This window comes from Mesoplodon bidens, assembly GCF_964165515.1.
Source record: "Mesoplodon bidens genome assembly, chromosome: 19".
Lineage (NCBI taxonomy): Eukaryota > Metazoa > Chordata > Mammalia > Artiodactyla > Ziphiidae > Mesoplodon > Mesoplodon bidens.
Genome location: NC_138179.1, coordinates 28550945 through 28566317, shown reverse-complemented (window position 1 = coordinate 28566317; position 15373 = coordinate 28550945). Strand labels below are relative to the sequence as shown.

At 39.1% G+C, this 15373-nt stretch overlaps 1 protein-coding gene across 9 annotated transcripts in view; it reads right to left on the bottom strand.

The window, feature by feature from the left end:
- AKAP10 (A-kinase anchoring protein 10) overlaps nucleotides 1-15373 on the bottom strand; it is a 61240-nt gene that overhangs the window by 14664 nt on the left and 31203 nt on the right. For 7 of the 9 annotated variants that reach the window (XM_081218761.1, XM_081218760.1, XM_081218759.1 and 4 more), the window contains 5 exons: nucleotides 14607-14743; nucleotides 12223-12367; nucleotides 9649-9822; nucleotides 4231-4340; nucleotides 1314-1396 (listed from right to left, as the gene is read on the bottom strand). In XM_081218761.1, the coding sequence (XP_081074887.1) occupies nucleotides 1314-1396; nucleotides 4231-4340; nucleotides 9649-9822; nucleotides 12223-12367; nucleotides 14607-14743 (649 nt within the window). Of the gene's footprint in view, nucleotides 1-299; nucleotides 1182-1313; nucleotides 1397-2840; nucleotides 3496-4230; nucleotides 4341-9648; nucleotides 9823-12222; nucleotides 12368-14606; nucleotides 14744-15373 lie in introns of those variants that run through there. The other 2 variants (XM_081218765.1, XM_081218766.1) reach the window with 2 other exon arrangements.

The following is a 15373-nucleotide window of genomic DNA, read 5'->3' as shown; positions in this document are numbered from 1 at the left end:
CGGTCTTTACACTTGCCCAACTGTGTACCTCAGACTTCTCTGGCTAAATAGGAAATAAAATCAATTTTTTGGATAAACTAATAAAGACAAATAAGTTAACAGGCCCTTTCCTGGTTTAAATTATTTCAACAATTGTTGCACTTTTTGCTTACTCTGTTAATTTATATCTGACCCCAAAGTAGATTATTCATCAACATAAAAGTGGTGCAGGGCTTCCCTGGTGGCGCAGTGGTTAAGAATCCGCCAATGTGGGAGACATGGGTTCGAGCCCTGATCCGGGAAGATCCCACATGCCACAGAGCAACTAAGCCTGTGAGCCACAACTACTGAGCCTGTGCTCTAGAGCCCGTGAGCCACAACTACTGAAGCCCACGCGCCACAACTACTGAAGCCTGCGTGCCTAGAGCCCGTGCTCCGCAACAAGAGAAGCCACCACAATGAGAAGTCCGTGCACCACAACGAAGAGTAGCCCCCACTACCTGCAACTAGAGAAAGCCCACGTGGCAACGAAGACCCAACACAGCCAAAAATAAACAAACAAACAAAAATCTAAAGTTAGTAACTATTAAAAAAAATGTGGTGCAAATCATTACCTAAACAATTCGTGTATTAAAAAATAAGATAAACAGAATAGAAATGCAGTTCAATTCAATAGGAAGACTGCCAATAGCTCTTAATTTTAAACACACTTATCAAAAGGGAACATTTTCTTCTAACAAAAGTTAGTATCTTTTACTCAAGATAATACTGTCAATCCAATCACACTGAAAAATTTCTAGATATTATCTGAATGGACCCACAGTGGTTTCCTAAATCTTCCTGTGTAAACCAACTGTTTGGAAGCTGAGCTCAGTCACAAAGAGTATGTCTGTGTTTAACTCTTGGAATTAACCAAGCACTCTTTTGCTGATTAAACAAAGGATTTCAATTTCAACCTATTGATATTTTCCACATATATTTCATAATAACTTTCAGCAATTTAGAGGAAATTTAGTAAAATAAAGGGTATCAAGATAAGCCTTAAGTCCAACCTGGATTGGGTATTTTGCCTTTAAATCAAAAGGTGAAGAGTATCTTTTCATGTAGATGCGCCTTCTGTAATGGTAAAGCAAGTTCAGTAACTTCTGATTCAGAGACTGTACTGAGCCCTGATTACAAGAAGCCCTTGCACTCGCTCGTGACTATAAACACAAGGTCAAAGAGATGGCAGTTATTTTGCAAAATAAACGGTTTAAATCTTCAATGATCCTTTACTTACAGTCAATGACTAATGTGAGTAAAAGCTTGATACAATGTATAAAAACACCACAAACCTTTCGATTTCTTTACATCAGGTTCAGGCTCAGATTCTCGGATGAACTGCCCCAAGTCACTAACTCTTCCAAATGTCATCTTCCTAAATAAGTATGAAAAGAACATACTTTCTAAAAATCAATTTAAAATTTAAAAAAATTAATTTTTAAGCATTTTTTCTAGATCTAGAAAGCTAGAAATACAATTTATATCTACCCCATGTTACTCAAAGTGGGGCTAATTTCAAAAAGAACTGTCCCCACAGAAAGCAATCTTTAATTCACTGCAATTCCATTCAAAATCCTCAAAAAGTTTATGAAACATGAGTTAACAGATAACTCACAGTTCTAAAATTCATACAGAAAAGGCACAAGCATAGCCAAGATAATTTTGTAAAAGAAACAAAAAGGTAAGACTTCCCCTAACAAGATAAAAATATAATTATATAATTATAAAGCTATAGTAATAGAAAGCAAAGTTAAAAGGCAAAGAACACAGTGAGAGGTCTTATTTTTAATAGATGCAGTAACTGATACTTAATAACCAGAAACATACAGAATTCCAACAAACCACTAAGAAATTACCCAACAAAAAAATGTGAAAAAGAGATGATAGTCAATTCACAGAAGAAAAACCTGAACAACCAACAAACAGGACAAAAGAAGCTGAATCTCATAAACAACAAACCCAGATTGGTAAAACATTTAAAGTCTGATATTATTTATTGTTGACAAGGATGTGGGGAAAATTAGTAACTTTATTAATGATTGGTAAGAATATAAAATGTACAGATCTGTTTAAAGGTAAACTGTAAATTGGTTAAGGGCTATGAAAATTTTAAATCTGCTTCTTGGTACAAGGAAATATAAAAGGAAGTCTTTGTTATACTGTATATCACAGTAAAATTGCAAGCAATTTAAATAACCCATTAATACCAAAATAGCCAAATAGTAACATACCACATTATGGAAGATTTTGCCACAGTTATGAGCTATAATTAATATTATTTATGGAATACTACAACATAGTTAAAAATGAGGTAAATATGTACAGACTAACATAGAAAAATCTCCAAACTCACTATGAGTGAAAGCACAAGATACAGCACAGAGTATAACATCAGTTACATAAAAATAAGCAAACAAAAATATACACCATAACATAACAGTGATTATCCTGAGAAGGAAGGGGGGAAAATAAGCATTGGTGTGTAATCAAAGGGCACATTAGCCTTATCTGTAAATTTAATTTTTATAAGAAGAGATTAATATATTTGTAATTAAAAGTTAAAAGAAGAAAAAAGAATCTTACGATGCCTATATATTATTTCATTTCTGGCAAAGTGAATCTTATTTTAGAGACAGCCTTCCTAATAAGTCATCAATGAATATATGGGTGCCAATACAACTGATACAAATTTGTTTGCCTTTAGAAAAATTTCAGGAAGATGCTAAAACCATAAAACTAAAACAAACACTGAAAACTATCTCTAAAGATGGAGAAAAATAATTATTTCTCTATTTATGACCCATTTTATAAATTAAAAAATATGTATTTACATACTATATATTTTACAAATTTAAATTTTATAAATTAAAATATATTTATTTTACACACACAAAAAACTATAGAAGTAAAACATCTTGCAATTGATAGACTTTCTTAAGTCAGGTTTAAAATAAATGAACCAAGCATTCCTTAAGAATAAATATCCTCTTTGGGAATTAACTCATTTAGGCTTACTGTCCACCATTTCCTAAAATAAGAAATAAAGATTACTACAACACTGATACAGCTGAAGACAATGTGGTCAAAATAACCTTCTATTTACTTAAAAGTATTTTCCAGACTTCTTAGTCTCCGAAATATCAATTTACTTTCTGGTAAAAGCAATTAAACATGTTGAAATCCCTTTTTTATGGTACTGCCAGGACTGGGGTGCGATAATCATGCCTTTACACAGGTTTCTGCGTTTTCAAGCCATCTTTAGGGAAGAGGAAGTGATTTTATGATTTGATCTGCGGTAAGGATCAAGAAGTGCTGTAACACAGGAATCACTGTCTTTCTGTTACAGGATAAAATAAACAACCAAGTTAATTCTTAAATACAAAGGAATCATTTTATTCCATTTTTCCAAGTATAGTTGGTTCTCCGTATCTGCAGGTTCCACATCCACAGACTCAACCAACTGCCGACTGAAAACTGTAGGAAAAAAAAAGCCAGAAAGTTCCAAAAAGCAAAACTTGAATTTGCTGTGCATTCCAACCATTTACATAGCATTTACATTGTATTTACAACTATCTACATAGCACTGACATTTTATTAGGTATTATAAGTAATCCAGAGATGATTTATACAGGTTTAAAATACTAGGCCACTTCCTATAAGGAACTTGAGTATCCTCAGATTTTGGTATCCAAGGGGGTCCTGGAATCAATCCCCTGCAGTTACTGAGGGATAACAGTAATAGTTATACAGTCCATGATAAATGATATTGGCATCCTTGTAGTTTAGTTTTGGTTTTAAGACAGAGACTTTGAAATAGTTAACTATGAAGCCAGTGAAATGTGGAAGAGATAGCCTAAAACACACTATGTAAACATGACACTCATCAGAGTCATATATGGTGGTAGAATAATGATGTCAATGATATTTACCAAGTGCTCACTGACATCCGGCAATGTTTTAAATGCTTTTCACATATTATCTCATTTAATCCCCTCACCAGCCCAAGGAAGCAGGAATATTATCCTCATGTTACACATGAAAAACCTGAGACACAAAGAGGTTAGGTAGCTTGCCATAAGCAGCTGAGCCAAGATTGAAACCCAGGAATCACTCCTGAGCCTTCATCCTTAACCATGCTCTACTGCACTGCAGGTATATTCAAGAGAGTAGAAAACAATTTTTAAATTAAAAAATAAAAAAGATGCTCACCCTGCATACGTCCGTTGATACAAAGATTCTGGATCCAGACTTGCAGCATCCACAATTATCGCTTCATCAAAATTTTTCAGAATTTTAACACTGGCTTTTTTCACACTAGACTACAACAGAGATTGTGAAGTTAGTAGTATGTTATCCAGGAGTCAAATAGTCCTGGGTTTGGAATGACAGATTCATACAAAATCTTCAGTGTTTGAAACACATGCACTTTTCACTCAACCCTGTCACTAATGAGATGTTTAACAGCAATGATTCTGAAATGTCATCTTGAACATAACTACAGGAGGGAGAAGCACAATACTAAAGCGTACGACACATGCATCTGTGTGGCAAATGTATTTTCCTTAATGACTGAAGTTCCAACAAACGTGCTTACGTTCCAAACGGGCAAAACTCCCATTCTTCCAGGCATATGTATCTTGCCTAATAAATGTAAAGCCCAACTTTTACAGGATAAACATGAATGCTTTTGATTCTCAGTGTGGCCATGTGACAAAAGAGAAGATAAAGGAAACTTTCTAAAATGACCAGCATTCTACCTCCTACTCCTCATGCCCACAAAAAAAAAAAAGCAAGTCAGAATTGGTACTTTTGTGAAATACGGAGGCATAGGTTGACCCAGAAATTCCACTTCTAATAATTCAATTATAGACAGACTCACACTTATGCAAAATGACTTATACACAGGAGTACTTATTGCAGCACTGTTTCAAGTAACAAAAGACAGGAATACATTTAACATCCATGATTAAAGCATAGGTTAAATTTAAAAAATAACTGAACAGGGCTTCCCTGGTGGCACAGTGGTTGAGAGTCCGCCTGCCGATGCAGGGGACACGGGTTCGTGCCCCGGTCCGGGAAGATCCCACATGCCGCGGAGCAGCTGGGCCTGTGAGCCATGGCCACTGAGCCCGTGCGTCCGGAGCCTGTGCTCCACAACGGGAGAGGCCACAACAGTGAGAGGCCCGCGTATCACAAAAAAAATAAAAAATAAAAATAACAAAAAAAAAATAACTGAACAGACACTTATAGAACACTCTACAGTAGGGGTAAAAAGGGCTCTCTTTACATGCTGAGAAAGGCACATAATTAAAAAGAAAGAGGCACCAGAATAAAAGAACAGAGAAATACTTCCATGAGGCCACTGAGGTAAGATACCAAAATGAGATATCACTAGTAAAGAAAACTACAGACCACTATCTCTTAGGAGTATAGATGCAAAATCCTCAACAAAATACTAGCAACATATAAAGATAATTATATACCACAACTAAGTGGAATTTATCCCAAGAATACAAGGTTGGTTTAACATCTGATGATTCATTAATGTAATACACGGTAACAACAGAGTAAATCCCCAAAACCCACATAATCCCCTCAACTGATACAGAAAGAGCATCTGACAAAATCCAACAGCCTTTCATGATAAAAAACATTCAACAAATTAGGAATAGTAGGGAACTTCCTCAACTTGATAAAGAGCATTCATGAAAATCCCACACATCACAATAAATGATGAAAAACTGAAAGCTTTCTCCGAGAAATCAGGAAAAAGACAAAGATGCTCACTTTTACCACTTCTATACTGCAAGTTCTAGCCAGAGCAGTTTAGCCAAGAAAAGGAAATAAAAGGCGTCTAAAGTTGATAAGAAAGAAAACTATTACTATTCGCAGATGACAAGATCTTACATATAGAAAATCCTAAAGAATCCACAAGAAAACTATTAGAGCTAACAAATGAATTTAGTAAAGCTGAAGGTACAAGATAAACACACGAAAAGCAGTTACATTTCTACACACTTAGTGAACAATCAGAAAATGAAATTAAGAAAACAATTTCTATTTATAATAGCATTGAAAATAATAAAATACTCGGGGATAAACTGACTCCAGGAGGTGTAAGAATTGTACACTTCAAACTACAAAACACTGCTGAAAGAAATTAAAGATGGCCTAAATAAATGGAATGACATTCCATGTTCATGGACTGTAAGACTTAATACTGTTAAGATGGCAATACTCCCTAAAGGAATCCACAGATTCAGTGTAATCCTGACCAAACTGTTAAAGCTGATCCTAAAATTCACACGGAACTACAAGGGACCCAAATAGCCAAAACAATCTTGCAAATGAAAAAAAAAAACAAAGTCAGAGGACACACAGCTCCCGATTTCAAAACAGAGCCTGCAAACCACAGTAATCAAAACAATGTAGTACTGGTCTAAGTACAGACACAGAGCAGAGATGATGGAGTAGAGCTGAGAGTCCACAAGTAAACCCATCTATCTAAGGTCAAATGATTTTCAACAAGGGTGCCAAGATCAGTCAACGGTGAAAGAGTAGTTTCTTCAAAAAATAGTGCTGAGACAACCAGATATCCACATGCAAAAGAATAAAGTTGAATCCCACTTCACATAATATATAAAACTAACTCAAAATGGATCAAAGGCCCAAAACTCTTAGAAGAAAACAGGTGGGGGGCTTCCCTGGTGGCGCAGTGGTTGAGAGTCCGCCTGCCGATGCAGGGGACACGGGTTCGTGCCCCGGTCCGGGAGGATCCCACATGCCGCGGAGCGGCTGGGCCCGTGAGCCGTGGCCGCTGAGCCTGCGCGTCCGGAGCCCGTGCTCCGCAGCGGGAGAGGCCACAACAGTGAGAGGCCTGCATACCGCAAAAACAACAACAACAACAAAATACCAGGTGGGTATGGGGAGTAACTACTTAATGGACACGAGGCTTCCATTTGGGATGATGAAACACTGTGGTGATGACTACACAATACTGTGAATATACTAGTGTCACAGAATTGTGTACTTTATAATGCTTAAATTTATGTTAAGTGAATTTTACCTCAATTAAACAAAACTATTTCTAAACACGATGAACAAGTTGAATGTGAGATTGGGAAAACAATTACATTTATAATAGCATCAAAAAGAATAAAACATTTAGAAATAAATTTAAGAAAAGAAATACAGAATTATACTTGAAAACTACAAAATATTGTTAAGATGGCAATCCTCACCAAATTGATCTATGGAGTCAAAGTACTCCCTCCCTATCAGAATCCTGACTAGCTTTGTCCTAGAAATTGACAAGCTGATCCTAAAATTCACATGGAATTGCAAGGGACCTCAAACAGTCAAAACAATCTTGAAAAAGAACTAAGTTGGAGGACTCTCACTTCCTGATTTCAAAACTTATTACAAAGCAACAGTTACCAAGACTGAGTAACAGATATCATTCGACCCAGCAATCCTACTCCTAGGTATATACCCAAGAGGAATGAAAACCCATATCCACACAAAAATTGTACAGTAGCATTGTTCATAACAGCCAAAAGGTGGAAACAACCCAAATGTCGATGAGCTGATGGATGAACAAAGTGTGGTGTGTCTATACGGTGGAATATCATTTGGCCATAAGAATGAACAAAATTCTAATACATGCTAAAAACATAGATGAACCTTGAAAACATGCTAAGTGAAAGAAGCTAGTCATAAAGATCACATATCATATGGTTCCACTTATATGAAATGTCTGGAATAGGCAAATCTATAGAGACATAAAGTTAAAGTAGATTAGCAGTAGCCTAGGGCTGGAGGACAGAGGATTAGGAGGGTGATAGTTAAAGGATACAAGGTTTCTTTCTTGGGTGAAAAAATGTTCTAAAATTAATTGTGGTGAGAGTTTAGCAACTCTATAAACATACTAAAAAACCACTGAATTATACAGTGTAAATGGATAAATTGTATGGTATGTGAATTATATCTCAATAAGGCTCTACAAAAAAAAAAAAGAGAGAGAAAAAAAAGAAAAGAGGAGGATAGTGACTGGAAGGGGGGACGAGTGTTTCTGACATACTGGTAACGCGTCCTGTTTCTTGATCTGGATGCTGGTTACATGGGTTAGGTCTGCTTATCGAAATTGTTGAGCTGTATGTAGTTATGAAATGTAGAGTTTTCTGTATATGTTATTATACTTCAACCAAAAATGTAAAAATACATTTTATGGTTAGCACCTAGACCTTTTAAGTACCTAAATAAAAACAAAGCATTCCAGCTTATATCAAAAAACGAAATGGCAACCACACTCAGCAGGTCACCTCCTATGCAACCTCAAAAAGAGGAAAAGGTACTGAGGACAGACAGCCTTGTTGATGGCAATAAAACTGTACTGTCTTAAAAATTAAGAAAATTTATCCAAGGCCCAGGGTCAAAAATTATTTGCCGGGCTTCCCTGGTGGCGCAGTGGTTGGGAGTCCGCCTGCCGATGCGGGGGACGCGGGTTCGTGCCCCGGTACGGGAGGATCCTGCATGCCGTGGAGCGGCTGGGCCCGTGGGCCGTGGCCGCTGAGCCTGCGCTCCGCAGCAGGAGAGGCCGCAGCAGTGAGAGGCCCATGTACCGCAAAAAAAAAAAAAAAAAAATTATTTGCCAATAGTGATGAGAAAATAATTATGCTATATTATTAAACTTATGGTGGAAAAAACTAGACAGAGAATATATTCATGGCTCTGCCACTTACTGTGTGACTTCAATAAAATCAATTAACTTTTTACTACCTCCTTACTCTGTTCTTGGGCATAACCCACTTAGTGTGATTTTGCAGACAGTCAGAGAAGGCCTGATATATGAAAGCACTCCAAAAAACCAAAAAAGGCTAAGGAAATGTACAATGGCATTATAGTTCAAAATGAAACCAAAAGCCCTTCAGTGAAGTATTAATAAATCTAGGAGTTCACTCAATTATTCTCTAAAAAAGCATTCCAAATTTAGTTACTAAAATTTCCCAAATAATTATACAAACAACTTTTCGGAGGCTATAAATATGTCATGTGATTTGATTATTTAAAGCAAGAGTTGGGCTTCCCTTGTGGAGCAGTGGTTAAGAATCTGCCTGCCAATGCAGGGGACACGGGTTCAAGCCCCAATCTGGGAAGATCCCACATGCCACAGAGCAACTAGGTCCGTGCGCCACAGCTACTGAGCCTGAGCTCTAGAGTCCAAGAGCCACAACTACTGAAGCCCGGGCGCCTAGAGCCCCTGCTCTGCAACAAGAGAAGCCACCACAATGAGAAGCCCACGCACTGCAATGAACAGTAGCCCCCGCTCACTGCAACTAGAGAAAGCCCACGCACAGCAACAAAGACCCAACACAGCCATACATACATAAGTAAATAAATAAGTGTTTAAAAAAATAAAGCAAGAGCTGCAGTGTCAAGTAGAATAATGGTCTGACATCTTACAATATGACACACTGTTAATCATCACAAAGACTTTGGTTAGCATATATAGTAAGTAGGCTAATTTTATCTCTCCTTTGTTTCTTCTACCTCCTAAAAGCTACAAACGGGATCTGATGCTAAGATCTGAGCGAAACAATCCCGGTGCAGAGGCACAGGAGTCACTACCTGCATGGCAGAGCTGTCGGCCGCCCCGGGGTGGGAGTCCTCAGTGGGGCCAGCAGAGCCCAGAGCCGTCAGCAAGACACTTCCTCCCAGGAACTCGTCTCCACGAACCGAATGGATGAGATCATTCAAATATTTATAATAAAGGTTGCTGGACAAAAAGCCAGGCAAAAATACCTGAAGAGAGGATACAATTTATTTTAAAGTTGAAATCAAATACACTAAAACTTTATTTTACAATAAAATTTTACCTTCAATGCTACCAGTTAGCATACATGATTTTACTCCTCCTCTTACACTGCAAGTATTATCCCTCTGTACACAGCTCACATTGTAACTAAAACTACAATGTGTACAATTTATAGATTTTTTCCCCCAGAAAACTTGCCATGAAACTACTGAATGGACTTGATTATCTAGACTTCTTAGATACCAGGGAGGGATCTAATTTGAAACTAGATTTTTCTTGTTTGTTATAAATATTGAAGTCTTTGTGTATATACTGATTTTCACTTTCAGTCGGATTTCCTTAAGATAAATTACCAGGAGTGTGATTCCTAAGTTAAATGATATGAACATTTTAGCTTTGATAAATGTGGAGGATGCATCACTAGCGTTATCAAGGCATCTGTTTTGACATGGGCTTCCCAACACTGGGTTCTGTCTTTTCAAATAGTTGTTAAATAAATGTCTAATGGTACGTGGATGCTTTTATTTCCATTTAAAAATTATTAATGATGTTAAGTTCCCATCTTTATTATAGGCATTTCCTACTACCAACTTTTCCTTCACAGCATTTAGCACAACTGTAAATATTTACATCTGTGTTTAATATGTGCTCTCCTTATAGACAGAGCTCCAGGAGGGTAGAAGCTATGTTTCTTTTTTTGTTTACCCCATAACAACAATACCTAGCAGAGAAATACTCAAAGTATTAGGGAACGAAGCATACATATCTTTTTCCCATTTACTTACTTGATAGTACTCTTAAAAATTAAAATTAGTATAAGTTCCCTAGATACACAGTAAGAAATATTTTTACATTTTGTTTTTCTCTGTATTTTAACTTTATTACCCAGAAAGTTTACATGCTTTATATGATACATATCTTGAACTTTTCCTTTAAGATCAGAAAATTTTAATTTTAATCATGAAAAAATTATCGACCCTGGACAATAGCCGATAGTCTATCCAGTTTACCACCAGCCTGTCAACAATTTGATTTTTTTTTTTTTTTTTTTTGCGGTACACGGGCCTCTCACTGTTGTGGCCTCTCCTGTTGCAGAGCACAGGCTCCGGACGCGCAGGCTCAGCGGCCATGGCTCACGGGTCCAGCCGCTCCGCGGCATGTGGGATCCTCCCGGACTGGGGCACCAACCCGTGTCCCATGCATCGGCAGGCGGACTCTTAACCACTGCGCCAACAGGGAAGCCCAACGATTTGATTTTTTTTTTTTGCGGTATGCAGGCCTCTCACTCTTGTGGCCTCCCGCTACAGAGCACAGGCTCCAGACGCGCAGGCTCAGCGGCCATGGCTCACGGGCCCAGCCACTCTGCAGCATGTGGGATCTTCCTGGACCGGGGCATGAATCCGTGTCCCCTGCATTGGCAGGTGGACTCTCAACCATTGTGTCACCAGGGAAGCCCAGATTTGATTTTTATATGTAACTCCTCCATATTCCCGAAATTCAGTTTTTATGTGTGGTATCATGTGGCAGTGCTTACTTAATCCCTTTCCACCTAGATGCACATAACACATATGAGCAAAATAACCTCATGGGCTTATCCTGGGCTCTTGCAATTCCTAGTAAAATCTGCTTTAGTTCATCAGAAGAACAACTGATTCACAAATTCTAACACTTTATTAAGCAGCTATTAGTGATATCCTATAAGTGATCATGATACAGAAAACTAGTGCTCCAACCCTGTTGGAGAGTTTTGGTGAAATATTTGGATCATCCCTAAGCTAACTTTGCTCAATACTAATTATCTAAAAGATGTTATAATAGCAGTAATAATAGCAGTTAACATTTTTTAATGCTTACGTTACTAATAAGCACTCTCCACATCGTACCTCATTTTTATCCTCAAAATAACTCCTAAGTATCTATATTAGCCCCATTTCACAGAGGAGGAAGAGGGCATTAAAAGACTTCAGTAGCTGTCTGAAGTCACTCAGCCTATGAAGGTTAAGATTAATACACATCAAGTCAGACTCAAAGCCCCCACCCTCATCACTGCTGCACTGCTTCAACTTTCCACTGTTCTTTTTTTTTTTTTTTTTTTTTTTGCGATACGCGGGCCTCTCACTGTTGTGGCCTCTCCCGTTGCGGAGCACAGGCTCCAGACGCGCAGGGTCAGCGGCCATGGCTCACAGGCCCAGCCGCTCTGCAGCATGTGGGATCTTCCCGGACCGGGCACGAACCCATGTCCCCTGCATCGCCAGGTGGACTCTCAACCACTGCGCCACCAGGGAAGCCCCACTGTTCTGTTCTGTTTCCTTTTTCCCATGTTCTATTTTCTGAGTTCCACCAGTTAAAAACTTCTTGTAGTTTAACGCTTTTCAAGTTTTGGTTACCTTCTCCATGGTTGTCCAGGCCTGACGTAATGGAGTGGTGAAACAGTTAGGGAGTGGTCCACCTTCCCTGCAGATGTTGGATTCAATTTCCAGTCGTACAACATCATCAAATCCAAGAGGATGTGTGGCCTGGAGGGAGAAGTACCTATGGCAGAAAGACAGCCAAAGTAAACCCCAACTTCACAGCAATCATAAGCAATTTCTGGCACCTACACCAGAGGACCTTCTATGAGGCTCCTGCAGACCTAGGACTATAGAGCTGGGTTGATGACAGCCCTGCTGCAACCTGTATTCCCACCGCCGAAGAGATACCTGAGCCAACGTGCCCCTCCCTATCTGCCTGCCACCATCTTTGGTTCTTGTTTAAGATTTTCCAGGTCAGGTTACAACTGAGGCAAAGAAACCAATCGCACACATTTAATGGGCACCTAGTCTCTGTTCAGCACTTGGGAGAAACAAATTTAAAACAGGGTAAGACATGGACATGTCCCCTGGAAAGAGAACAGAAAAGATCCCTGCACAGGGTACAAAGGAGAACATACCAGCATAAGTATGTGGCATACATAATATACATGTAGGAATTTAAAACAAAATAGCATTGAGGGTGAAGTGGATGAATTTGATGTATTTAGGTAGAATAACAGGATTTGCTAATGATCTGGTGTAGAAAGGAAAAGGAGTAATCAATGATAACTCAAAGATTTCTAACTTCACAGGATATAATGCAACTGGTGTTTTGGTAAACTGGTTATAAACTGAATACAAAAAAGCATTAAAAGCAGAAAAACATATATGTTGTCTTTTGAGCATTCTGTGGCTTCTAACTCCTGTGCATGATACAAATACAGACAGGCTGATGAGGCATGATATTAAAAAGTAAAGATAGAAAAACAAATAGGCAGGAGCTGGTAAAATGACAGTGCCGGGAGGATGTCACACAGTAATCTTCATTTACAAATGGCTCCCAATTTGAAGATGGGATCCACTGGGAAAGCAGGGTCTTTGCTCTGCACGGCACTGAGCTCCAGCCAGGACCTCACTACTGCCACTCTTCTATTCCGGCAGGAAGAAACTCTTCCTTTTTCTTGTTATCAGAATTTTCTTAACAAAAAGTGAGTCTCCCATCTTGCAACAACTAAGGTGGCAAATATTCCTCCACGATTTGAATTTTGGGGCAGCCCAGACCTTTTTTTTGGGGCTGTGTTGTGCAGCTTGTGGGATCTTAGTTCCCCAACCAGGGACTGAACCCAGGCCCCGGCAGTGAAAGCATGCAGTCCTACCCACTGGACCACCAGGGAATTCCCTCAAATTTCTAAATGTAAATGCTTGCTACATTAACATCCATATAACAATGTTTCTTATTAATATTTTCCCACAAATATACTGCACAAAAATAAACACTGGACAAACATTAGAACGGCATCCAAGTTCTGCCACTTATTTGCCCTGTGACTTGGAGAAAGTCACTACCCCTGCGGGCCTTAGTTTTCTCATCTGCAAAATGGGAAAAGCAAACCAGCCCCCTAATCTGGCTATTCATCAGAATCAGATTCCTGGGTCACACCTCAAACCTGCTGAATCAGACTCTCTTAGAGAAGAGGACTGGAAACCTATTTTTGACAAGCTCCCAGGTGACTCTCATGCCGACAGGAGCACGGACCTGCCTGGCGATGTTCGGGAACCACTGACCTAGATGCTCTCAGCTCTCTTCCAACCCTAATATCCCATGGATTTTTCTCTGCCTTTCAAGTTATCTTCTTAGCAAGTGCTCACAGATACAAATAACACATTACTTTTCTTTACAGAACAAGAAAAGTTAGATGAAAGGGGGGACAGACACAGTTTTCAATTCTGTACACTAAGATTGTGCTGCCCTCTCATTTTCAGTGAAAACTAATGAATAACTACTCTTCACCAAGTAGTTAATCTGGCTGAGCAGACTTGCACCAGAAAACATGGTATACCCCACACAGACATTTAAGACCCTTTGCAATAGATTCCAGCTAGTTTCATCTTCTCCTGTTCCCTTGACCAAGTGTCAATTACGCAAAGTTTCTATGGCGCTGCTCGTACCGGTGACTCTGCCAAGAGTGTCCTTCCCTGCTAGCAGAATTCAATCCATTCTTCAGTCGCCAATCAAATCTCCCTTCTGTGAAACCCTCAGTGACCTCCACCAACATCATCCTGCTTGCCACACACAAGCCTCCCGCTGCCCCGCCGGCAACTTATTCTAAGAACCCCCTACTCTGAACACACCAATGAAAAGCAGCTCTTATGCGGCTCCCTGTGAGCTCCCTGGCGGTAGAGACCAAGGTGACTTCTGAAATACGCTTCAAGTATTCAATATTCGCGGAAAGCTGGATGTATCTATCGCTAAGACTCACTTGTCATATAAAATCATGGCGTCGTTCTGTGCCTCCTGTCCATCATACTGGCCCTTTTTGGCAGCAAGCTGAGACTGGAAGTTGTCTGCTGCCAACCAGAACTGTAGGATATTCACTGCGTCCTCTTTCTCCATGTACTGGGAAGGAAAAACACAAAAGAGGAAAATCAGGCTATCCACAGATTTCTCTCACTATCTCTCGTCTATATCTAAGTCCCAACTATTAAAATACAGGACATAAAGAAAAAAAAAAACCCACAAAAGAAACCCCCCCACCCCAAAACAGATCCACTTGTTCAGTTAATGCCAGTCTGCAGCTTAACAGTCATTTGAGATTGAATAATTTTTAAACATTCTTTTAGGGGGAGAAAAACAAAAAAAACCCTAACAACAACAACAACAAAAAGCAACCACTACACAGCTGAATGCAAACTTTAGTGAACTGGAGTAAAAATTAAAGATGGATTAGTGGTTCCTCGCTGGCAAACATACAAAAGGTAAACCAACCAGACCAAATCTTTTATACCTGATCATTTCCACCACTCCACGCGGCCATACTAACCTGAGCAAATGCTGACTTAAACTTAAGGCAAAGAGAGGGAGTGAAAACACAAATCAGCTGAATAACTGTATCCTTGTCAAGAGGCAGGATGCAAGTGTGAGTCTAAGTTACTGCTTGTGAGACCGGGAACCCTCTTATCTCTGCTTAATAGTCATTTGCTGAAGCCTAACAAATCCCATCACTCGACACCGTATGCCTCAAAGAGA